This window comes from Carlito syrichta, unplaced genomic scaffold, assembly GCF_000164805.1.
Source record: "Carlito syrichta isolate Samal-C Ts95f unplaced genomic scaffold, Tarsius_syrichta-2.0.1 Scaffold314095, whole genome shotgun sequence".
Taxonomy (NCBI): Eukaryota; Metazoa; Chordata; class Mammalia; order Primates; family Tarsiidae; genus Carlito; species Carlito syrichta.
Window position 1 is genome coordinate 274329 of NW_007258191.1, and position 25480 is coordinate 299808.

At 46.6% G+C, this 25480-nt stretch overlaps 1 protein-coding gene across 1 annotated transcript in view; it reads left to right on the plus strand.

Moving 5' to 3' along the window:
• Positions 1-24755, plus strand: part of ZNRF3 (zinc and ring finger 3) — a 129769-nt gene extending 105014 nt beyond the window's left edge. Inside the window, exons 3-9 of the mRNA XM_008071011.1 lie at positions 14249-14323; positions 14734-14865; positions 16232-16342; positions 17403-17570; positions 19439-19541; positions 20251-22002; positions 24293-24755. Of these exons, the coding sequence (XP_008069202.1) occupies positions 14249-14323; positions 14734-14865; positions 16232-16342; positions 17403-17570; positions 19439-19541; positions 20251-22002; positions 24293-24336 (2385 nt within the window). The 3' untranslated portion in view covers positions 24337-24755. The remainder of the gene's footprint in view (positions 1-14248; positions 14324-14733; positions 14866-16231; positions 16343-17402; positions 17571-19438; positions 19542-20250; positions 22003-24292) is intronic.
• The last annotated feature ends 725 nt before the right edge of the window (positions 24756-25480 follow it).

The window sequence follows — 25480 nt, forward strand, 5'->3', positions numbered from 1 at the left end:
GGCTCCTGTGCAAGGTCCTGGGACTCTTGTGGAGTAGAGACCAAGAGCCTGGACCCAGGAGTCAAAGGGACCTCTGCTGTCCTTTTGGCCATAAATACTTTGCCTATATGGGATAGATAGTTGCTCTTGTGCCATTGCCTTGTCACCCCATCACTTGCGTGCCTGCTGGGTTCCAGGGACCTGGTGACCAGAGGATGCCTGTGATAGTCGCTGCCAATGAGGCCTTCAATTTTGAGAGACCCAGACTTCTGCTTTGGGGGGTGGCATCTTTCCCTAGACATCACAAAAAGCTCAATTGTTTATTGCCTTGAAGGCACATTTTCTCATTAACAAGAGCTTTTCTTAAGTCTCAGTTAGAATAGTATAAGTGGGTTTCTTGAAAACCAAAAATGTAGCTGAGAAAGGAATTTGGTCATTCTAGGAAGGAAGGAACAAGGGATTGATGGATTGGGTTAAGAAGCACATTCTAAGCTCACCATTTCTCCCTCTCTAACCTCCTTAGCATTTTGGTCTGTGGTTACCCATCTTGGCTGCACGTAAGAATTGGACTGAGGAGCTTTCAAGGTCCACCTCCAGCCTAGCTCCCTTCAGTCTCCAGGAAGAAGTCTGCCCCAGTATTTTTGATATGCTCCCCCAGGCATTCTGATACACTATGGGGCTGACAGCCACTGACCACCCTCTACCAGACTCATGGTATAGCATCATTTCTTGGCCTAAACTGGAGTGTTCTGTGTGTTTATTAGATGCAGCATAGTTATGTCAACTTCCAGAAGCTTTCAGAAGGTAGATTCCTGTGATTTTTTTTTTTTTTTTTAGTGCCTGCCTGCTTTGTGTACATACTGGGCCTGCAAGAGAGATCAGACAGAGCACCTCTACTATCTTTCCTGGAGGGGAGAGAAATGCTGTACACAGTCAAGGAAAGGGCCAACTGCTCAAAGGAGACACACGTAGAGTGTTTGCCATGTTCAAAGGAGGGAAATAGATATGTCAGTTGCTCCTAGAGACTTGATGTGTGCCAGGCGTCTTCTCATTAGTCCTCTTAGCAGCCGTGAGAAATGTCCTATTAATATCATCCCCATTGCACAGACAAAGAAATGAAGCAGAGAAAGGTTATCATGTGCTCACAGTCACAGAACTGGGAAGGTGAGCCAGAATTTAAACCCAAGCAGTGTGAGGTGGCGGCTCCTCTTCCTGCCCTTTTCCATGGCAGTGCTAAAAGAGAACCTGGGTTGGCCAGCCTGGCCTTGGTGGGGTGTTATCAAACTATACCCAGATAAGAATAGCAGGACAGGGGGCACCTTGTGACTGCTCTTCTCTAAAGAAAGAGATTTGATTCTGTTGCTTTTGTGAATGATTTTGATACAAGGTTAAGAGACTGAAATTTGTGTTATTCTTAAACTCTACTAATACAAAGTCACAAATAAAAAGAGTCAATGCAATAGGATATACAGGGGATCACTGTGAAACAACTTAGATCCTTAAGTAAGGGTTGAAAGTTGTACTATTTTTGTGAACTTGCATCTGCTAAACTGGCAATGGATAGAACCCTTTGCATGAAAGTCTTTGACTAAACAGACATGAGCTATCAAGCAGCTAACCTTGTGCAAAGGTAGGAAAATTTTTCACCCTGCCACCTCCCAGGGAGGGCCAGATGTGATGCAGTGAATGTGATAGTCAATTAGGAGGAAAAAAATCCCTCCTTATGTTGACTGTATGAGCTGCCCGACAAAGGGAGTTTTGAGGAGGAGGGAGTCCAAATGGTTTAGGATAAGCACTATCTGGAATTTCTCATGGGACTGGGAAATACAATACTTGTATAAGCTATTAATGGAATGCTTGGAGGTTTGACATTCATGTTTATATATATACATGCATCTTCGTTACACTTAAGTTTAGAAACTCCTGGGACAACATGAGTATTTCTCTTGCCTGGAATTATGAAGAGAGGCTTAGGCTTAGGTCAAGTGTCAGCTCTCTACTTCGTGGCTGAGTGACCATGGGCAAGTTATGTAACTTTTGAGCCTCCAGCTATAACATAGGGAGCAACACTGTCTCCTCTGCAGATTCAGTACCATTTGAAAGCGTGCAGTGCCTTGCCTGACACATTAATAGGTACTTTCCCCTTTGGGGTTCTCATACTTTGGGCCAGTACTGCTCCATGACCAGGCAAGGGGAGGAAGCATACTTTAAGCCCCCTCTTCTAAAGCTTCTGTCTACAGGATGAGGAGTCCAAGAGGAAGCCCCCTTCTAAACCATTCCCGGATTCCCCAGTTCTCCTCGATGACCCTGTGCTGGCTTCTAGTCATTACAGACCTGTTTTCTAGCACCATCCTCCTGGGGCCACACTGCAATGGTGGCATACCCCTTTTCCCAAGAAGGGTAGATGGAGCTTTGCCTCAGAAGCTGGGGGTGTCCACCCACATGTATATAAGCCCCCTCAAACTGCAGGGTGGACCGGAAGTCAGTTGTCCCCCCACAGACACGCTCTGGCAAGGAGCTCCAGAAAGTTAGAAATTTCACTTGGAACCTAATCTTTTGGGTCTTTATGAAATATATATGTCAAGGTAGAAGGATAGGATATATTTTATTTACTGATTTGTTGGCTCTTATACTAAGCCCCACAAATGTTAGGAGCAGGCCTGCAAAAATTATTTTACCTTCCTCTTTTTTATTTTTATTTTTTTTTGAGTTGGAGTCTCACTCTGTCGCCCAGACTGGAGTGCAGTGGCCACTCCTGGCCACTGTAGCCTTGACCTGCTGGGCTCTGGCGATCCTTCCGCCTCAGCCTTCCGAGTAGCCGGAATTACAGGCGCATGCTACCACACCCGGCTAATTTTTTGATTTATTGTAGAGATGAGGTCTCGCCTGCCCAAGTGGGTCTCGAACCTGCGGGCTCAGGCAGTCCACTCACCTCAGCCTCCCAAAGGCGCGGGATTACAGGCTGAGCCACCAAGCCTGGCTACCTTCCTCTTAATAAAAATATGAAAATGGTCTAATCAAAGTAATCCTTTGTGGTTTCAATGAGTTCTCTAACATTCAGAAATTTTCTAACACCGTCCTTTGCTTTATCATAAGTATTGCTGAAAGGTGCTGGTTCAATAGCTACTGAGTCTACAACTTCTTCTGAATCTGGAGAAGGCCTCCAGAATGTGCACTGGATAGCTATCTCAGAGACTTTGTGCAATTTTAGGTTAGACCAGTGGTTCTCAGCCCTACCTGGATTTTAAAATTACCTGGGAAACTTCTAGAAAAATTGCTTCCGGGCTTCATTTCACATGGATCAAATCCTCATCTCTAGGGGTGGGGCCTAGACATGGGTATCTGTCTGAAATCTTCCCCGTTGCAGCCTGTGGGCCAAGGTTAAGAACCAAGACCACCCCTTCATCCTCTTGGGGGAGCTCAACTTTCAAAGAGAGCCTGTCTGCCACCTCTCATCTGTAGGCAGTAGGGTGTTCAAACTTTGCAGGCACTATTGTTCCTTGTTAAGCTTGATTCTGCCACCTAATTAACACTTGTTTATATTAATTAGTTCCATATGCATAAAAGGGGGTGGTCCTTTTTGAAGTTTCTAGTTGCTGACTTTATAAGATTTGGCCTGAAGTGGGACTTCTGGAAACTCAACCAAGATAACAGCTTCCAAGTTCTTCCAAAAGTTTCTCTTCCAGTCATAGACAGCTAATGAAACAACCCAACTGCAGACATTTTTCTATAACATCTTTCACCTAGCAGTATCGATGTTCAGAGGGTGTGGACAGGCTTTCCTGGGTTTTTGGTGCTCCTTGTCAGGTGTTAAAACAAAGAAGATCATTGTGTTTCTTGGAACTGGTGTAAACGTCTATGTTTAAGATTAAGATCTAGGGAAGTGTATTTCCGTTTGATACCCAGTAGTTTCTGATTGTGAAAAGGGTACCAATGTGTGCAATGGCGCCGTGACATGGCCGTGGACTCCAGCCTCTTCTGTCAGTTTCTTTAATTAGGAGACATTAAGTGGGGCTGCTACATATTTTGAGAATAAATAACACTGTTTAAACTTAGGCAGCCTTAACCACTAACTTAACCACTGAATTCTCGCTGCTACATGTCTCCTAAATAGATCAGCATAATCTTAACTAGGACTTAAAATGCATCATCTTCGTTCTGGAGCTCAGAACCTGCAGCAGACAGGAGCCTTTGGAGGCTTAATGACTTTAATTATGGCGAGAAATATCTTCTCCTAGTGGGGAGGGGTGCGGCCAGTGGTGGGGAGGGCACTTATACTGTAGATCAGAGAAGGCCGGATGGGAGCCCGCCCCAGGTCTGGCTGCTAGATTGGGAGGGTTGGAGGGTCATAGAGAAGCTGGGCTGGTGGAGAGGAGGGACCCTGGAGGGGGCAAAGCAGGAAGGGCAGAGAGAGAGGAGGAATGAGGTGGGGAGGTTATTGAGGGAAGGAGGAGGTGTAAGGAGAGGAGGGTCCCTGGCGTTGAGGGGAGCCAGGGGGAGGGGGGGAAATGTTGGCAGCAGGGCCTCAGAGTTCTGAGCTGTGTTTGTGGCTTTGGCGCTTTGATCTCCTGCCAGGGAAACCTGGAAGGTCAGGCCAGGCTGCAGCCAAGCCCCGGAGCCAGGAGCCAGGCGGAGCAGGCAGTGCTACACCACCCACCCTCATCTTCCACCCCCAGGCAGCAAGCCTGCCTTGCTGCCCAGGCCTCCTGCCCCTCTTTACCTCCTTGTGGCCATTTTGTGTATTGATCTTCTTTAGACATTAGATTAGGAGCTCCAAGTCATGAAAGTAAATGCCCTACAAGTTTAGCTTGGTAAAATCATATGTTGTATATACTTTAAAAGAAAGCAGATTATTTGTTAAGCTGTGTGCATCCCCTTACTCCATCCTTCCCTTCGCCACCCCAGTAAAAATTACTGGAGAGTGGCAGGTGATTCCCCTGTGGTAGTTTAGTGTTAGGGTCTAGTTTGCCTGTCTACACCACCCCCCTTCCTGGCACCAGGATTTTCTCACCGGTTACCCGTGTGTTCTGGTGTGTGACCTCATTTCCTATGGAATGAAAGGTTTCTGTCGGAATACAGGGCCCTTGGTGAGACAGGCCTTTCGAACCTCCTTGCCCAGAGAGAATGTCCTGTGTCATGCAGTGACTCATGTTTCAGGGAACAGCAGCTGACCAGAATGTTCAAGAGCCTGGTGCCTGGGTGGTCACTACTAAGTGAAGAACTTGGGGAGGAGGAAAGGAAAAAGTGAGGAGTGAGGATTTAAAAACCACTTAGTGGCCTCCAGAGAGAGAGGCATAAAAGGACCCAGAGAACCCTGGCTCTCTGGACTGAAGTAGAACCCACCAAGAGGGACCTGTGGGCGTCAGGCGTGGCCAGTCACTGGGACTGACTGGTCTTCATCAGTGTTAAGAGTCCTTTATCCCTCCCTGACCACAGGAGCAGGCCTGATGGTGGCAACATAAACAGGGCTTATTATTGCCACCCTGCATTTCTGGCAATAATGTGTTCCGGGCTCAAACTTCAGATGGATGTGTCTCTCAAACCTGTGCTTTGGTCTCTTATTACCCTAAATTAGACCACCATTGAGTGTGGGATTTTGAAGCTTTGGTAGAATCTGCTGGCATTTCACCCAGAGAGCCAAACTCTAAACCTTAGCACAAGGTGAGGAAGGCAGGCCAAGGTCCACACTTTTCCAGCGATGGACCCCTTTGGTTTGGCCCTATTTCTCTACAGGTTGCATGATGGACTCCATCAGTCTTTCCGGCTGGAGGAAGGCCAACGTTCCCCATTGATAATGGAAGCTGTAAAAATTCACATCTCTGTACAGTCTATTCCCATGGGCATGCCCAAGGGTCGTAATTTGGCCAGCTTTCCTTTAGTGAAGGTACTAAGGGAGGGCCACATTCCTCAGAGTGGAAGGAACAAATACTGCCAATGCACAGACTTGTTTTCTGAGACATTTGACATCCAGAGATGAGTGAACACAGCACCTGAGGCCTGATAAAGACCCACAAGGCACAGCCATTTGTGGTACCTGGGGTCGAGATTGGCTAGAGATATAATGCCTGCATTAGAACCAATAATCAATAAAATCCCTATTAGGAAATGCAGCAGCAGAAGATGGTACCAGTAATAACCAAATCCTGAAAATCTGAAGTGTAAAGAATGCTGAGTTCCAAGAAGATCTGATAGAGAGCAAATCTTTTTTAATTTAAGAGTCAAAGGAAGCAAACAAGGAGCTCAGATGGCCAGGAGTGAGCTACAATCAGTTCATTGAGTAGCAGGACCCAGAGTGTTTGATGCTAACCCCTAGGGCAAAAGCTGATCCCTTTTAGGTTAATCAGCAAACATTTCTTGGCCATTTACCCTGTGCCAGACCTTTGGGTGGATTCTGGGAATTCAGCAGGAAAGAAGTCTAACATACTGGCTGCCCTCTAGTGAGGGAGGCATTTTAAAGTAAACAATGACAGTGTGCCGTCATAAAGTGCTGCAGTGTCAGAGTACAGAGTAAGGTCACTGTTCCCACCCATCCCAAGGGAATAACACCTAAGCCTAAATAGAGTTAGAAGCCTAAAGAGAGAAGACGTAAAGATGTGCCAGTGTGGGGGAGGTAGTGTGTTCCTCATATTTGGTTTCTTGTTACCCCAAAGTAGGTCACCATTAAGTTTAGGATTTTGAAGAGAACTAAAGGAACTCAGTCTAGTTAGACATAAGAGTTGGAGAGTTGCATTTGGAAACATTGAGCAGTGGGGAGAACAGATCCATGGTCTACAATGATCCCTCTGTTGCTGCATGGAGACCATACAGGGCCAGCTTGGGCTGGGCTTGGCAGCCCCCAAGGAAGAATGTTGTTGGGACTTGTATGAGTAGTCTGGTGTCCTGGACAGGGTGACAGCAATGAGGATAGAAATACAATGAATTTGGAAGCTGTACTCTGCAAAGCTTGGTAAGCAGTTGGGTGTAGAAGTGAAGGCAGAGAGGGCTGCAGTTGTGACTTGGCCCCTGGGTTGAGGATTGAGGCAGGGGAACAGGGAATGCCTCCTTGAGGACAGAGCCCAGATTGTAGGCAAGAAATGATTGTGTAAAGGATAGGCCAATGACAGTATCCCATGTCCCACATCAGTCCGAGCAAGAAATGACACACAGATATCTGGGATTGTGTGCTGTGCTCTGGTTATAGCCACAGAAGTAACTTAGGGGAACCAAGCTGAAGCAGAATATTGATGTTGTGTCATGGGAATCAAGCCCTGGGACTCTGGTGCCAGTTTGGATTATCAGCAATCATGGTTTCTGCCCCCTTGGGTCACATTATTTCTGTATAAGTATGTCAGAGGAGAGCTTCAAGTGAACACTCACTTAGGTAAGAAGGAATGTGTCCTTAGTGCCTTCATCCTGCTGCTTGCTAAGCAAGATCTCTTCCCCCAGGACAGCAGCAAGTGGCTTGTATCTTCTTGGGCTGCCTGACTCACAACTAACCTTCTTAAGTCACTGTCAAATGGAACTGTGTAATTGAATGTTTTCATGTCAATAACCATCTCATTTAAACTGGATTTGTATATCATTTGCTAATTGGTTTCCAGATCAAAATGTAGGTCTTTTGTCACTTATCTCAGCCTGTGAGTTGGAGTGAGAAGGGAGTAGGCTAAGGCAGTGATACTGCTCTCATCTTGTCATCCCACATGCTGTGTGAAGCACTGAGGCCCAAAGTCTGCTCTGTGGAAGGGATTTGCTCTGCAAAAAGGATTCTATGTCTGAAAAGGTTTGGGATGCTGAGTAGATAGGAGCCTCTGGCATATTCATATACCCTATAAATATCAGAGACAGCTGCATTTCTCAAAGCACACTGACCAGGAAAGTCATTCCCTTAGGCACACTTTGGGAAAAGCTACCATAGAGACATAAGGTAAGTGATCCCATGTTCTTAATCTCTTACCCATTTGCCCTTGGGACTAAATGCTCAGACTCTTCCTTGTGACTCCCCTGGCCTCTTCAGAGAGGTCTATACCAGCATTGCGGGCAGAACGCATACTCAGTGAGGGCCAGGGTCTGTAACCATGCTTGCTTAACTGCTATATGAGCCCCTAGGGCCTACCTAGCACACATAGTAACTGGCTGGTAACTGCTGTGGACCAACTGAATTAATAAATGGTTAATACAAACAGAATTCACCTGCGTCCCTGCTTACTGTGTTAATTTGTTGAGTGTGGACCATGCCCAGGGCAGTCTGCTGTGTTAGGCTTTATGGGACAGACCGTCGTGGTCAGTAAGGTCTACCTCGTAGAAATCTGTTAGCTCCCAAGGGTATGCCTGGCACCCAAGCAAGGTATTTATGTGAAGGAGTTTATACCCTTTGACTCAGCAGGACCACTTGTAGCTATTTTAAGGACAGATGCTACCACCAGAATGGGCACAAGGATATAAATTCAGCACCATATGTAATAGAGACAATGTAGAAATCCCCTACATGCCTGTCAGGGAGATAGTCATTAAATAAGCTCCAGTACAACCATATAATGGAATCATATGTGTAGATGGTAAGTAGAATAAGCATTTTCCACATCAATGCATATAATATTGTTAAGGGGAAAACAGCAGAGCTTATTTATTTATTTATTTTAGTTTGTTTGTTTATGAATGAGACAAGGTCTCACTGTGTTGCTCAAGGTACTCTTGAACTCCTGGACTCAAACAATCCTCCTGCCTCAGCCTTTAGAGTAACTGGGACTATAGGCAGCAGCCAGCACACCCAACTCATCCGATGTATTTTTAGCTACATTTAGATGTGTATGTAACACATATGTATTTTATTCCTGCTACTATATGGGTTGAAAAAAACATGGGAGGAAATAAATAAACCATACTGTTATGTTGAAAAGGTGGGATATGGAGGGGATATCTGAATTTTAAAATTGTTTGTATCAAGCACATATTACTCTTATAAACACCAAAAACACTAAAGATGATCATATTTTCAGGGAAAATGCATCAGAAAGTGTTAAGCAACAGAGGAGGAAGCCTAAGTGAAACTAGAGATCAGGGAGGGATAACAGTTCTCTTTGGCTAAGGAGAAACACTGTTAGTTTTGTGGAAGAAGTTGCACATGAACTTGACCTTGAAGAATCAGTAGCATAAGTATGATCAGCTCATTATAGCTCACTCTGAAATATCTTTCTGCATGTGAGCTATCATTGTATAGAGAGTTCCTCTCATTGACTTTCTTCTCCTTCCCAGCCAACTCATCACAGGTCACTCTTACCCAGAAGTTAAATCTGTTGACAAATTTGTCTTGTATTGTCTGTGCCATCTTATCCTGCCATTGGTGTTAATATTAAATAAGAGTTAGGTGGGTATATAAGGAGGGCATTAAAATTCTTTGTGGATTGTATTATGAATTTTAATAATCTTTACATTCTGGCCAAGCACAGTGGCTCATCCCTGCAATCCTAGCACTTTAGGAGGCCAAGACAAGAAGATTGCTTGAGCCTAGGAGTTCAAGACCACGCTGGGTGACATAGTGTGACCTCATCTCTACAAAAAGAAAATGTAAAATTAGCAGGGCATAGTGGTACACGCCTATAGTTCCAACTACTCGGGAAACTGAGGTAGAAGAATCACCTGAGTCCAGGAGGTACAATCTGGTGAGCTGTGATCATGCCACTGCACTCCAGCCTAGGTGATAAATGAGACCCAACTTAAAATAATAATCATAATCTCCATAATCTTCATATTCTTTGGCACTTGGCCTCTATCCTAAGGAAATTGCAAATGAAAGCTGAGATTTATGCAACATAGCATTAGTTATAATAAATAAAAAACTAGAACAGCCCAGATATCAAAAATACATGAGTTGAGTAGCGTATAGGAAGAAATATAGCACAACTATTTAAAATATTTACAAAGAATTTTTAATAACTTGAAAGCTTACGATAAATGCAAAAATGCAAATTTATATTTAATAGAAGTAAAATGTCTGGTTGGAGCCCTTATATATCAGAACTGCCTATGAGAGGTCGAAGACACATGTATTCATGTTAACACTAACAATCTAACTTCCTTGGTTACCCTATGTTTAGAAATGTGGAACAATGGAGATTTTTAGTCATCTTTTGGGTTATTTCCTATTAAGATTGTGTTATGTCAAAGTTTTCCTACAATAAAGGTTAAGCAGTGGGGACACCACATCCAAGTGCTTGACAAAGGAACAGGAAAACAACTGGTGAAAAATGGAGTCTGTGCCCCAGAAGCTCCAAGGAGTAGGTCTTGGGGTGGATCTGAGCCCCAAATCAAATCTGGGTAGAATTTCACACACCAGGAGAAATGCTAGATCCATTCCTGATAAGTGGAGGGCTCTAGGCTTTAAGTTTTCCCACCCTCAGGGTGGTGACAGCACCATTTTCATCAGAATATCTCATTTGCACTGGAACATTCTAGACTCAGTCTTACTGATAAAAGTACTTCCTGACAGGAAAACATCCGTGGTCATGAAGCACTTCTTTTTATCAAAAATAACCCAAGAGTATGGTACCGGGCAGACTTTCGTTCGTTTATAATAAATGCTTATTGAAAATCATAAGAGTGATAAGTGCCAACCACAGTCAGGCCCTATCTTCTAGAGGTTGGAATTTTGTATTTTGCAAATGTATTTTAAAGGTGCAACTGTTTACCCTTTTGCTACTATCTCTGTAGCTGTGGACATCGTCTAGTCTTGGGTCCTGCAGCCCTGGAAAGGTACATAAATGACAACCTTTTATTCAGCAACCTGCTAGCTGTTGCTGACCTGCTATGTCCTAAGTGAGGATCACAGACACTAGGTGATAAAGGATGTGGAGATACCTCTGTGGGCTGAGGGGAAGGGCATGCAGAGACCAGCAAGACAAGGGCTTTGGCTGCTTCTCGGAGGCCTTGCCAAGACTTCCCTGTTCTGCTGCCACCCTCCTCTCCCTTGCTCTTCCTTCCTCTGCGGGTTGTGCACAGTTCAGGAGTAACTGCCCCTTCCGACTGCAGCCCAGTTTACCAGTGACCTTCATCCGGCCACATCTACCATGCTGCATCTTTCCCATCTTTCTTTAAAAGAGTCTTATCTTAAGAGTTTTGGACGTATGTGACTTCATAAAAATTGGGTTTCTGGTGGTCACAAAACTAGTACTCTCCCAACTAGAGCCTAGGTTTGTTTTCTGGTCCAAGTCTGACTAGATAAAATGGTAAATGATCTGAGATAATGAAAACTGGTTCAAGAACTATGCCTCAATTTTTAAACTGAAAATGTATGGCAAGGGCAAAATGTAACCAAGCAGTGTTCTTTATTTTTTATTTTGCTTTGGAAGTAGTAAAATAAAAGTGTCATTTTCTAAATGTGGAATAGTCACAGCCTATTTTAAACCCTGAACTGACTTCTGACAGGCAAGTTTCCAGTAGTATCCTTGGTTGGCTCCCCTCCCATCCAGTCCTGGTACATGCAGGAAATGCAAACTTATTTTAATAGCTTACACTAAATACAATTTTTAAAGTATATCAACTATGAGAATCAAACATTTTCTTAAACAAGATGTTTGTCCTTGGCTTGTGTGCATTAACCTGATTTAGTTGTGTCTGAAATCAAACTATAAATGGGGTTTAAGCGCCTTTTCTTTTCTTTCTTTCTTTCTTTTTTTTTTTTTTTTTTTTTTTTTGTCCATAGGGTTCTTGCTGTTGCCCAGGCTGACCTCAAACTCCTGGGCTCAACTGAGCCTTTGCCTCAGCCTCCTGATATTTGGAATTACTGGCTAGTGCCACTCTGGCCACCTTATTCTTGATCTGCTGTCTTTACTGGTCAAAATCTCCTAGATTTTGTTTAAAATGTCTTTTGCTCCTGTCCTGAATGGAGGTAATGCTTCAAATGAAACCTCCAAATCCTTGAGACGTCTGCGTTCTTATGGAGCAGACCACGTGGCTAAATGGCTTTTCTGAGGCACGCATCTCCCAGGAAGACATTGCTTACCCCAGATCCTGCAGCCTTTCATCCCACGGCCATTAGACTCCAGGTGCAGCAGCATCAAAGCTAGAGGTACTGGGTGCTCCTGATCAGGACATATCTGAATTGCACATTCTCGGCGGATGCTGTTTGATGTGCTTGTTCGTGGAATGAAAGCCAAATAAAGGAATGAGAGGGCCTATTTATTTCCTCATTTTCCGTGCTGTTCCTTGGGGCCTATGTCTGGGAAAGGAATTTGTGAAAAAGACTGAGATACCACCTAAGCGGAAAACACAAGCACCTACTTACTCTGGAGTCCATGAGCTGCTGGCCTTAGACAGAGAGGTCTATACCCCTAAAGAGTATTATGGAGGAGGAAAGGAATGCCAATTGGCCTTGTACTTTCTTAGCTGTGCCTCAGCATCATCTTTTGCTAGAGAGAGATGATGGGGCCATTGCAGTCCTTTCTGAATTCTGTACAGTCCCCTGCCTCATAGTTGGATGGCTAATACTGGAAACTGGAAGAGACCCTAGTCATAATGACATAGATACCTCCTCTTTTTTTTTTTTTTAATAAATGGGGAAACTGAGGCTGGGGCTGAAGGAGATTCAGTGACTTGCAACATGCCAGTGGCAGAGCCAGAGAATAACTCCCAGGATTTACTCCTGGCTCCTAGTCCAGCAATCTGGTGAATAACAGGGTGGGGTGGATAATCAGCAGAGACTTCAATACATTGAATCTCCGTTCAAAAAGAAAGAGTCCCCTGCAGGACAAGGATAGGTTATCCAGGGTGCCAGAGCTTCTTAAACGGCTGAGAAACTTGCGGTATTCCTGAGGATTTCACTGAAGCCGTTTTTTGGTGCTACTTGTTTGGTACGAAGTACAAGAAATTGGCTTGTTGTGAAAGCTGTGGAGTGAGTCTGCCCTCTAGTGGGCCAGTGTAGCCATTGGTCCAGCTACATTTGGGGCAATGTACATTCTTAACGCCACGTCGGTGTAGAGTGATTATTTTTATGGAAGGAATTCTGATTTTATTCTTACTCGACACTCTGGCCTATAATGACTCTGTTGATCTCAGCGCTGTCATCATGTACCCATCTTATAGAAGGGTAGTTTTTTTGTCCTCCCCACCACCACCATTAGAGGTGTCACTTTCCAACAAGATTTAGGCTCCTAAAAGTCAGGGTATATCTTAAGTCTTGTTCTTCCACAGCTTCTTCCCTGTTGTCTACTTAGCTGAACATGAAATTAGCAGGTTCATTGGGATGGAAAGGAATCTTTCCCCCATTTCCCTCAAGAAGAATCCCATCATCTCTCATTTGTTCTTAAAACGTTTTAATCTCATCTCTGTGATCAGTAGTTCCCCAAGGGGTTGAATCATCTGAATCATCAGAAAGCTTACAGAACTCAGTTTCCTGGGCCTCACTCCAGCCCTGTTGAATCAGTCTCTGTGGTGTGAGCCAGGAAATCTGCTTTACAAACTTCCCAAGTGGTTTTTGATGTGTAGCCAGGTTTGGCAGGCTAACTGCTCCAAAACCCCATTTACAATGATTTCTCATGACTCCCCCTGCCTACAGGGTCTCCAGAGGTCTTCAGCTTGTGCCACTTATTAAAATGGACCATTATGAGATTCATTCGGAAATGTTGAATATATTATTTTAACTGGGTGACATGGGAAGGAAGAAGGGACCACATGAGACGAACCAAAGGCATTTGCTTTGGTTGCCAATGGTTCTGTGCTCATAGCAGAAAATACCAAAATCAGTACCTCTGTGCTGACTGGGCAGGTTGTTGATCTGTAGTTTGTTTTCATTGTTTGGGCAGGATAGGAAGACAAAGGTTTATTGAGTACCAAATTATTTATTTTCACCTATTCTAAGTCATCTGGTTCTCAGGATGATGATACAGGGTAGGTGGCATTATCTTCTTTTTTAAAAAGATGCTTTAAATTGACAAATAATAATTGTACATATTTGTGGAGTACATATTGCTGTTTCAGTACATATTTATAGTGATCAGATCAGGGTAATTAGCAAATCAGTCATCTCAAACAGTTAACATTTTTTTGGGTTGTGGACTTCCAAAATCATCCTTCTAGCTGTTTGAGACTACATGATATACTATTGTTAACAATAGTCATCAGTCCCTGTTTTTACGGGTGGGAAAGTTGAGGCTTAGGAAAGTTAGATAATGTGCCCAAAGTCACATAGGTTGGTAACTGTGAGATTCAACATTTGATCACAAGCCTGAGTGCCAAAGGCCAGCTATGGAAAGGTAAGTGGACTGGAGGGCCAATCTGCTCTTTTTTATTCTACCAGGCCAAGAGAGCAGTGCAGCGGGGAGCTACTGCAGTCATCTTTGATGTGTCTGAAAACCCAGAAGCTATTGACCAGGTAAACTTGGGCCATGCCAATGTTGCAGTCTCCCTGAGAGAGGTACTTCCTTCAGTTAAGTTGGCTTGTCACAGTTATGTCACCTTTATCTCGAGGACTTTGCACTTGTATGCAGAAGTTAGATGTCCACATTTGGGCATCACACCCAAGGAAGGTATATTGAGTGGGGTTAAGAGCCAGGGAATTGAGGAATGGGGAACATTTTCAAAGGCCCTCTGGTCCTTCTGCCTGCCCAGTCCATGCTAAAACAAGCATCATTTTCAGCCTTGCCCTTCTGGGAGCTCCAAGGCTATAATGCTTAAAGAGGGGTATTTCCAGACAAGCGTTCAATGTCTTTCCGTCCAGCCTTCCTTTCTCTCTCTGCTTAAAGTAAGCATACCTTTTAACCAGGACCCTCTTTTCTTCCTTAGCTGAACCAGGGATCAGAAGACCCACTCAAGAGGCCAGTAGTGTATGTGAAGGGCGCAGATGCCATCAAGTTGATGAATATTGTCAACAAGCAGAAAGTGGCCCGAGCAAGGATCCAGCACCGCCCTCCTCGGGTGAGCTTTTGCACTGGCCTGCTGGGCCCGGGGTGGTCTCTGCTGCTGCCTGTGCCTTTATTTCCCCTGGGAAATAAAGAAGGCTTTCATTCCTTTCTTCCTTCTGACTAAAATGCTGGCCTGTCCTGGGTTCCTGCAGGTTTAGATCAGCTATAGAGCTAGAGACCAGAGAGAAATTCCACCCATGTGGTATTGAAAAATTCTACCAGAATTTGAAAAATCCTACCAGAAATAGATTAATAGTGGTAAGATGTCTCTGGACTCTTCCACCTGGTGTTCCTTCTTGGCAACTTCTCATCCTTCTTTCACTTCCATCCCATCTCCCTTTAAAAGGCAAACTGAGGAGGATCAGAAGGTTGGGACACCCAGCACTCAACTGCTCATGTCTCCCTTCTTCCATTTGATCTAGACACTAGAGAAAAGGCCTGTACTTTCTTCTTCCTGTAAAATTCCCTTATTGAAATTCCCTAACTTATCTTTGAATCTGGAAAACTTAACTTTCAACTGAGATTGAATTTCATGGCTAATGAATAGAGTCTAAGCTGCCCTTAAGTGACTGGAAGGAATCCTAGGCCACTAACTCTTGACAGGCGCCTTCTGCCTAAACCTTGGGCTGAAGGGTGCTAGGAACCTGCGGCAAGTGCCCATATACACTTTTTTCTCTTCACACATATTGGAACATTTGCATGTTGGACGATTCTCATGCACAAAGTATCTGAATACACACAGCATCCAGTTAGCAAATGCATGTTGGCTAAATGCATGTCCTGTTGGCTAAATGCATGCCCTAGATGAGGTGGCTTCCAGATTTTAGGAGGTAGTGCTATGAGAGAAAGGTAAGAACTAAAACCAGAGAGAGTTTGCAGAAAACTGACTTGCCGGCTTCTTTTTAAAGGAAAAAAGAGCGCTTTGGTTAATATGACTCATTGCAGTGGAAGCTGATAGTTGTGGAAGCAGCACACAATTTTCTGAGTTGTTGTAAACCATTAATTATATGGTTAGTAATCACTGTTCCCTCAAAACATGACACTTACCCTTTTGTGTCCTATAAATGTGATTAGTTGTGTTTATTTGGAAGGGCCTTCCTTACTGGCTACTTGCACTATTCCACAGAGAGCCAGGCTTTGTGGACAGAGTTCCCTTGGCTGTTGGGGGTCTAGCTAAGACCACCTCAGGGCTCTCCCTGGCCATACCAAAGGTACTGCTTGGACCTTGGGAGCATGCCATGTGCATATGAGCAAAACCTTCTGAATTTCCTACAAACTGAGGGGAAACTCGCCCCAGTCACCCCATCCTTATCCTGACCTGGTGCCGATTACCAGGCTGAAGCGAGGCTGTGACTCACTATGTCTGTGTTCCATTCCAGCAACCCACTGAATACTTTGACATGGGGATTTTCCTGGCTTTCTTCGTTGTGGTTTCCTTGGTCTGCCTCATCCTCCTTGTCAAAATCAAGCTGAAACAGCGACGTAGTCAGGTAATACCTCTGTGCAGCCAATGAACATTGACCCCTGTGGCCCTGTCGCTGGTGAAAACCAGGACTCTTGTCAACTTGTTGTTTGACAGTCCAAAGTGAAGTCACAGCTGAGGATTCTGAGCTCCATAGCCTGTTCCTAGTGGTCTAGAAATAGCCAAGATGGAGGAAAAACAAGAGCAAAACTTAGATCACTGTGCCCTCTCTGTTCTTAAAGGGCCAGTCCTACAGAGGCTGAGCACTGGAGATGTCTTCAGCCAGTTTTTCAAAGGAAGTGTTAAAATCAGTGCCAGTGTGATACCCTATAGCCTTGCCCCTCAGATAGCATCTATCCAGCAGTATCTGTATCACCTGGGAACTTGACAGAAATGCAGAGTCTCGGGCCCCACCCCAAACCTACCCACTTATTGAGCTCTCTGGGTGATTCTCAATAAGCAGAGTAGCCACGGTAACTCTCCAGATGCCATATCACTGTGTGCTTATAGGAAAGAGAGATTCAGCGGTGGAGGGTGATTATCATCACCCTCTCAAATGTATGGCAGGGTCATGTCTCAGGAGAGAGATGGTAGATCTTGGAGGGCAATCTGTCAAGGGAATCGCCTAAGTTCTCATGAGGGGCAAGCGGCCAGCACCTGTAGAACAATGGGCTGGGTTTATTGGGCACAGCCTACTTACACTCACATATTGTCTCATTTACCCTCACGACTACCTTCAGCATAAACAGTAGGAACCCCTGGTGTAGAGCAGGTCAATAACTCAGGGTCTAGCAGAGTAGGGAAGAGAGAAGGCTAAGTAATCGAAGGCAACCCCTGCCTTCAAGTCAAAGGGGAGCTCTTTGCTAGTATTGCCACTTGGGAAAAGCCTGGGTTGGTGCCTGGGATGCTTCACGGGTCTAGAAAATATGTTCCATGGCAGCCTGAGTTTTGAGTGGTTTCTCAAAAGTCTGTTCTGGCATGATAGAGAAGTGTTTGTTTGTCCCAGTACATTGAGTGCCATAGCCTCGGAGGTTAATACCACTGTTATACATACCAAACACTCACACAGACCACGTTCTGCTGTGCAGAATTCCATGAACAGGTTGGCTGTCCAGGCTCTGGAGAAGATGGAAACCAGAAAGTTCAACTCCAAGAGCAAAGGACGCCGGGAGGGGAGTTGTGGAGCTCTGGACACACTCAGCAGCAGTTCCACATCTGACTGTGCCATCTGTCTGGAGAAGTACATTGACGGAGAGGTAATGGCAGGGGCAGGCCCCAACTTGAGTGGAGCTGCAGTGGGCAGGTCAGCAGAGGTACCCAGGACATAAAAGGACAGGGTCCCATATTCTTTCCCACAGCTTTGCAGCAGCTAAAGGGGTTAAGCGCCCAGATCTCTGGGGGGATGTCCTGAGATGTTCTAACCACTTCCCTGTAGGAAAGGGTGGCTACAATGTAGAGACATATTCTCCAGAGAAGCCAGCTAGACATAGGGGATTTCAGATGTTGATCACAAATATATGGTAAAGAAAAAAATTTTTTAAATATATGGTAGGTCAGAAAAGATCTGACTTACACACACACTGGCTTTGTTTTATAATCACTCTTCTAAAAACTCTGAGACTTAATACTTGACAGGGTGTTTTTAGTTACAGAGAGATCATGGATTTAATTTCCCTCCCTTTCTTTCTTGTAGCTCTTTATTTTGAAATTTTCAAATCCTTAGAAAAGAATAGTATCAGCTGGGTGTGGTGGCTCATACCTATAATACCTGTACTTTGGGAGGCTGAGGTGAGAGGATTACTTGATCCCAGGAGCTCGAGACTAGCCTAGGCAACAAAACGAGACCTCATCTCTACAAAAAAATAAATTAGCCAGGTATGGTGGCACATGCTGGTAGTTCCAGCTATTCAGGAGGCTGAAACAGGAAGATCGCCTGAGTCCAGAAGGTTGAGGCTGTGGTGAGCCATGATCATGCCACTGCACTCCAGTCTGAGTGACAGAGTGAGATCCTGACTAGAAAAAAAGAGAGAAAATAATAGTATCAGGAGTAATATATGTCAGTCTCCTAGAATCACCCATTGTTAACATTTTCAACATTTGGTTAATCTCCCTCCCTCTAGAGAGATGCAAACACACATTTGGGGAACAGGGAACAAAATCCCCTCTTTTTGAGAATTGCAGACACTTGATGCCTCTTTGATGAAAATTTTCCACTGCTGTGTATGGATGAAAATTGAATTTTTGCAGAGGCCCTTAGAATAAGAGATTCTTGTATGGACTCTTCGTTCTGATTGTGGTCCAAGTGGGTTCTAGCCTTGTGATCTTGGGCAAGTGACTTCATTCTCTGTGCTTGCACTTGAGACTGACCAGCTTTCCAGGTGGTCATGAAGGTTACATGAGAAAACCTAGGTAGGCCTTTTGACGCTGTCAGGCACACTGTTAGGTATTAGAATATTATTGTGCACTCCAGGTCCAAAAATGAAAAGAAGTAAAATGAGCAAGTTTGGTGCATGTTTATGCTCATAATGTCAGGGGTGGTTCTGCCCCCAGAAAATCCCTTTACCTTCTCTCTAGATAAGCTACTTTTGCTATAAACCATGGGGCCCCATGGTGAATGTTTAGGGTCTAGTATAGGAGAGCTTGTTCCTTTGCTGCCCTACCCATCAATAACAGTCCCAGGCAGCTTCCTTTCTACTCATCTCCATTTGGGGTACCTGCAGGAAGCTACCACTAGGGGATAACCCGCAGCTCCCTGCCCAGGAGCTGTGAGTTATTCCCTGTACTCACCGGTCTTTCCTGTGTGGTGGTGTGAATTTGCGTGGCCTCCCCCAACTACAGGAGTCTGCCTCAATGTGCTTCTCCTCCCTTAGCACTGAGGGCTGTGGTTGAGGCTGGCCAGTGGGGAGTTTCCTTCTCCCTAGAATGCTTCCATGGGCCCTGCCTCTGGGGAATTGAGCTAACCCGTAGCTGGAGGTGGGGAGGAAAGTGGGAAGGGCACTGGCGTGGTGAGAGGGTTCCTTGGTCCACGCAGGGCTCCACAGGAAGGCACATGCAGAGCTGAAGGCAGACCTGTCTTTCCTCCTGTGCCCTCCCTTCAGGCTGTATCCCCTCTCTCCCTGCCCAGGAGCTGCGGGTTATCCCCTGTACTCACCGGTTTCACAGGAAGTGCGTGGACCCGTGGCTGCTGCAGCACCACACCTGCCCCCACTGTCGGCACAACATCATAGGTAATTGTCAGCTGCCTCAGTCAACGCTGAAGAGTCAAGTTGGAGGAAACTCCCTACCAAGTGCCTAGCTAGAGTATGACTGCAGGCTTGGGAGTGAGCAGTACCACTGCAGCATTATTCTCTGGACTTCAACTTGGAGGCATGGAAGCTTTGGGTTTTGGAGGTTGGCTGCACCAACCCTTGGGAAAATCTGACATTAAGAATCACCCTGTGTTCAAGTTTGAGCTTTACAATAACCAGCTTCCTGACCTTGGTCCTGATATTTGGTCTTTTCAGGCCTGAGGTGTCCCTAATCTCTTTAGTGGCAATGATGGTAATATTTGCCATGGGGTTGTTCCCAGAGCCACAAATGGCAATGAGTGCGCAGTGACAGGCTTGCATTATTGCTTCTGCATCGCTGTGTTATTGGACAGAGGGTGGAGGGACTTTATTTCCTATCCCTGTTCCTGTCTCTAAACTCCTGTGGTGCCGGTGTCAGGCAAAGGAGTGGGGATGCCCTTACAGGAGATGGGCCCTTTCACATGGAGAGGCAGGTCAGTCTCTGCCATGCAACAGAGTTTGGGAACACCTTAGTTTGGGACAGGGTCAAGAGAATGGACATCTTGGCATGGGACCGAGTCTGCTGCTTTGGTCTTTGACCTTTTATCCCTCTAGCCCCTGAGAGAATGTGCTCAGCCCTGCTTACTCTGTGTCCTCCATCTTTCCCCAGAACAAAAGGGAAACCCAAGCGCTGTGTGTGTGGAGACAAGCAACCTCTCACGCGGCCGGCAGCCAAGGGTGACCTTGCCCGTGCATTACCCCGGCCGCGTGCACAGGACCAATGCCATCCCAGCCTACCCTACCAGGACAAGCATGGACTCTCATGGGAATCCCGTCACCCTGCTGACCGTGGACCGGCATGGGGAGCAGAACCTCTATTCTCCACAGACCCCTGCCTATATCCGTGGCTACCCACCCCTCCACCTGGACCATACACTGGCCGCTCACCGCTGTGGCCTGGAGCACCGGGCCTACTCACCAGCCCACCCCTTCCGCAGGCCCAAGTTTAGCGGCCGCAGCTTCTCCAAGGCAGCTTGCTTTTCTCAGTATGAGACCATGTACCAACACTACTACTTCCAGGGCCTCAGCTACCCAGAGCAGGAAGGGCAGCCCCCACCTAGCCTTTCTCCTAGGGGCTCGTCCCGTGCCTTTCCACCGAGTGGCAGCAGCAGCCTGCTCTTCCCCACTGTGGTGCACATGGCCCCGCCCTCCCACCTGGAGAGCGGCAGCACATCCAGCTTCAGCTGCTACCATGGCCACCGCTCAGTGTGCAGTGGCTACCTGGCCGACTGTCCAGGCAGCGACAGTAGCAGTAGCAGCAGCTCTGGCCAGTGCCACTGTTCCTCCAGTGACTCTGTGGTAGACTGCACTGAGGTCAGCAACCAGGGCGTGTACGGGAGCTGCTCCACCTTCCGAAGCTCCCTCAGCAGTGACTATGACCCCTTCATCTACCGTAGCCGGAGCCCTTGTCACACCAGTGAGGCTGGGGGCTCAGGCAGCTCAGGCAGGGGGCCTGCTGTGCGCTTCGAGGGCTCCCCGCCACCTGAGGAGCTCCTGGCAGCACACAGTCATGGTGCTGGGCGGGGAGAGCCTTGGTTGGGCCCTGCCTCTCCCTTAGGGGACCAGCTGTCCACCTGCAGCCTGGAGATGAACTATAGCAGCAACTCCTCCCTGGAGCACAGGGGGCCCAATAGCTCTACCTCAGAAGTGGGGCTCGAGGTTTCTCCTGGGGCCGCCCCAGAACTCAAGAGGACCTGGAAGGGGGGCCATGAGGGGCTGTCATGTGCCTGCTGCTGTGAGCCCCAGCCCACCCCACTGGGACCCAGTGCAGGAGCAACTGGCAGCAGCACCTTGTTCCTGGGCCCCCCTGTCTGTGAGGGCTGTGTCCCCACAGGTGGGGAGCCACAGCCAGGAAGTTCCCAGGGCCTGTATGGCCTTCACCCAGACCATTTGCCCAGGACAAATGGGGTGAAATATGAGGGCCTGCCCTGCTGCTTCTATGAAGAGAAGCAGGTGGCCCATGGCAGCGGAGGGGGCAGCGGCTGCTACACTGAGGACTATTCGGTGAGTGTGCAGTACACGCTCACCGAGGAACCCCCACCCAGCTGCTACCCAGGGGCCCGGGACCTGAGCCAGCGCATCCCCATCATTCCGGAGGATGTGGACTGTGACCTGGGCCTGCCCTTGGACTGTCAAGGAACCCACAGCCTCAGCCCCTGGGGTGGGACGCCGGGTCCAGATGTTCCACGGCCCCACAGGGGCCTAGGAGCAGCCTGGGAAGAGGAACAGGCTCTGCGCTGCCAGGCTGGGTCACTGCTACAGCCTGGCTGCCCTTCAGAGGAGGTGGGTGCCACCAGTGCCAGCTTTCCCAGTGCCCCCCAGGACACTCAGGAGTCCAGCGCCACAGCCACTGAGGCTACAGGTAAGAGCAGGAGCTTTCATGGGGGGGGTCCTCTTCTGTCTCCTCAGGTGTTTTCTGAATGCCTTTGTGCCCTTAGATTTAAACACCATTTGTGGCTGATTACTTCCAAGGGTTATCTCCCAATCTGATCCTTCCTCAGAGATCCAAACCTGTTGAGCCCTCTGCTTCCATGGTCTCCGTGATCTCTCCCCTGATGTCTCCAGAGCCTCCCAATCTGTCATGTTTACAGTGGTGCTCTCATTCCCCCTCTGCCCTGCCCCCTTCCCCAAGGATCTCCATCCAGATGCTCAGGCCCAAAACCCAGGCCACATCCTTGTGCCCTGCCTACAACCTAGCATTCTGGGCTTCTCAGCCGGCCCTGAAAGATCCCATTTGCTTGTTTTCTCCCTGCTCCAGAAAAATGATATGTAGCAAAAGAGGTAAAATACAAGTCCAGATTTGCTGTTATTAGATTCAACAGGCTTCAAACTGCTATAAAGTTTCCAAACATTTTCCCTCAGTGATAAACTGTGCAGTCTGGTATCTCTGAGTAGCAATGTGACCAGTTCTACCTCCAAAGTCCATCAAATTTACCTACTTCTGTGCATCCCTGTTGTATATCCCTAGGTCTAGCCCCATTTTCTCTCTCTGGGACAAAGGCCCTTCTGACTGTTCTGCTGTCACTAGTCTTGCCTTTTATTCTGCTTGGGAGCCAGAGTGGCCTTTTTTGAAACATAGTTGATGTCTGTGCCAGAAAACCCTTCATGACTTGCCAGTAGCTTTACAAGGGGGGACCCCAAAAATCCAATTTATTTATAAAGAGTTGTGTGTTTTTTTTGTTGTTTTTTTGAGTTGGAGTCTCACTCTGTCGCCCAGACTGGAGTGCTGTGGCCGCTCCCAGCCACCGCAGCCTCAACCTGCTGGGCTCTGGCGACCTTCCGTCTCAGCCTTCCAAGTAGCCGGAATTACAGGCATGCACTACCACGCCCGGCTAATTTTTTGATTTATTGTAGAGATGAGGTCTCGCTGCCCAGGCGGGTCTCGAACCCACGGGCTCAGGCAATCCACTCACCTCAGCCTCCCAAAGGCGCGGGATTACAGGCTGAGCCACCGAGCCTGGCAAGTTGTGTATTCTTACATGTTTAAACTTTAGTAATACACCTATTGAGATGCTTTTTTCACTGCTCAAAACAATTTTTGGACTCATTAATTTTGATGCCTTTAATGCTTCTGCCATTTTTTGTTTCATCTCTTCCACATCAGCAAAATGTTTTCCCCTTGAAAACTTTTTTCATCTGGGGAAACAAAAAAAATGTCAGAGCAAGATCAGGTGAATGGGGAGGGTGGGGCACAGGAGTTGCTATTTTTGGTCAGAAACTGCGGAACATTCAGCATGGTATGGGCAGGTGCGTTGTCATGGTGGAAGAATCGGTCACCTGTTTGCCACAGCTTGGGATGTTTCTTCCACAAATCATGCAACCTTCTCAAAACCTCCAGATAAAAACTTTGGTTGACTGTTTGATCTAGAGGAACAAATTCTGAGTATACTACAAGGGGCCAGTCCTCCAAAAGATAATACTGGGTTTTTTTTGGGGGGGAGGGGTTGTTTTTTTTTTTTTTTTAGAAAGCAGGATTTATTGAGAGGACAGAAAACCTCCCACAGTGGGAGAGGACCCGAAGGAGTTGCCCCTTTGTAAAATGTTAAAAACAGTAACTTGTCACCCACTTCTATATGATCTGGTCCCACCAGTCTATCTAACCACTCCTGTTTCACTCCTTGCTCTCTACTTTAGCCCCCTGTGCCTCTGTCCTGTTCCCCCAACCTGCTGAGCTCACTCCAGCTCCCGGACTTCTCCACTCCTTCTCTCCTTCAGATAGCTTAAATGGCCTTCCAACCCCCTGCGGTCACTTTCACACCTTCTGTTAACCTCCTAAGTCATTCCAATCCTAAATTACTTTGGGGTCTCTAAGTTCAGTGAGGAAGTCCTCTTTGCCTCTCTTCCCAGTGCCTGACACAACTGGGCACCCAGTTAGCATCTTTTTTGTATATTGTATTTTCATGCTACCTGAGAATGTTTAGAAGTCCCTGCACATCCAGAAGAGGAAGGCCAGCTCTCCAGGAGGCACCAGTGCTCTTAGCACAGGCTGAGCCCTCTCGGAAGAGGCCCTTTAGCATACACGCAGTCCATCCACAACTGTGAGCTTCCTAAGAGCCTGCTGCATACCAGAGACAGGGCCACCTGAGTGCCTGGCCAGGTCCCTGTGCGTTGTCCCTAATCGCCCTCCCTGATGATCGTTCTCTCTCTTCCAGAACTGGAATTTCACCCAGCAGACAGCAGTGGCACAGGAGCCTGAGCTCAGAAGGAACTCTTATCTGGAAATTGAGAACTGTGTGGAAACTCCAAACTCCAACTTCCTTCAAAAGAAAACACATTTTTTTAGCTTTGACAAACACACAAAAGTGGTAATAAAGAGAGCCCTCCTTCTCAACCCAAAATGTGAGCCACCTGTGGCAAAAGTACCCCCCACCCCATTAACAAACCAACAGACAAAATTCTCTGAGTCCTTTGCTTCTTTTGATAACATGTTATTCTTCTGTTTTGTAAAGTGTGTGTGCTTGGGGTTCGGAGGTGTGTGGGATTGAGTTCTCTGCTTTGTTTTTTTAAGATATTGTATGTAAATGTAAAAAGTTATTTAAATATATATTTTAAAGAACCCTAACCGCCAACTTTTGCTGAAAAAGAAAAAAAAAAAATCACTGCTGCATTAAATGAACCACATCATGTGTAGATACTGTTGTCTCCCTGGAGGGAGCTCAGGCCTTTGAAAAGCTCAGGGCTACACCTGCCTTAGAAAATGAACCAGAAACTTGAAAAAAAGCTAGTTGATATGGGTACAAACTCTGAGGAACAATGCAAAGCTGCCTCTTCCTTTCTCGTGGCAAATCCCAGTGTACAAAAATGTCAGCTCTCCTCGGAAGCCATGCCTCTCCAGCCCAAATCTTTAGGCATGTGATGAAAACAAGTAGGAAGAGGGTATGTGTACAAGGTATGCAGCACTGGGGAGTCAGGTCAGGCTATTGCCATGGAAGCTCCAGGGTGACAGGGATGATTCTGCCAGTATCCTCAATCTGTCTCCTCGGGACATTGTCCCAAATAAAATGACAGAGTTCCCAGCCCTAATCTTAGCCAAAGCCCAGGTAATGGTAAGGAGGAGAACTCTTGGGGTTTTCCATCTGAACTCTGATCCCTGGGGCAGAAAGAAGAGGCTTTTCTCCCTTGGCAGTCCTAACTTTGGAGTCCTTTGCAAAAATAGTTTAGGCTTCCTGTCACTGGCTGCAGAAATGGCTCAAAGGGGTGTGGGGACAAACACCCAGAAGGAATGTAGTTTTGTGGCCTTGGTGTCCAATGGGGCTGAAGGAAGGTGCTCTCCACTAACCTGGCAGCGCACCACTGTGCACTGGGGCGTGCTGTGCGCATGCGTTTATGTGGGGGCAGCC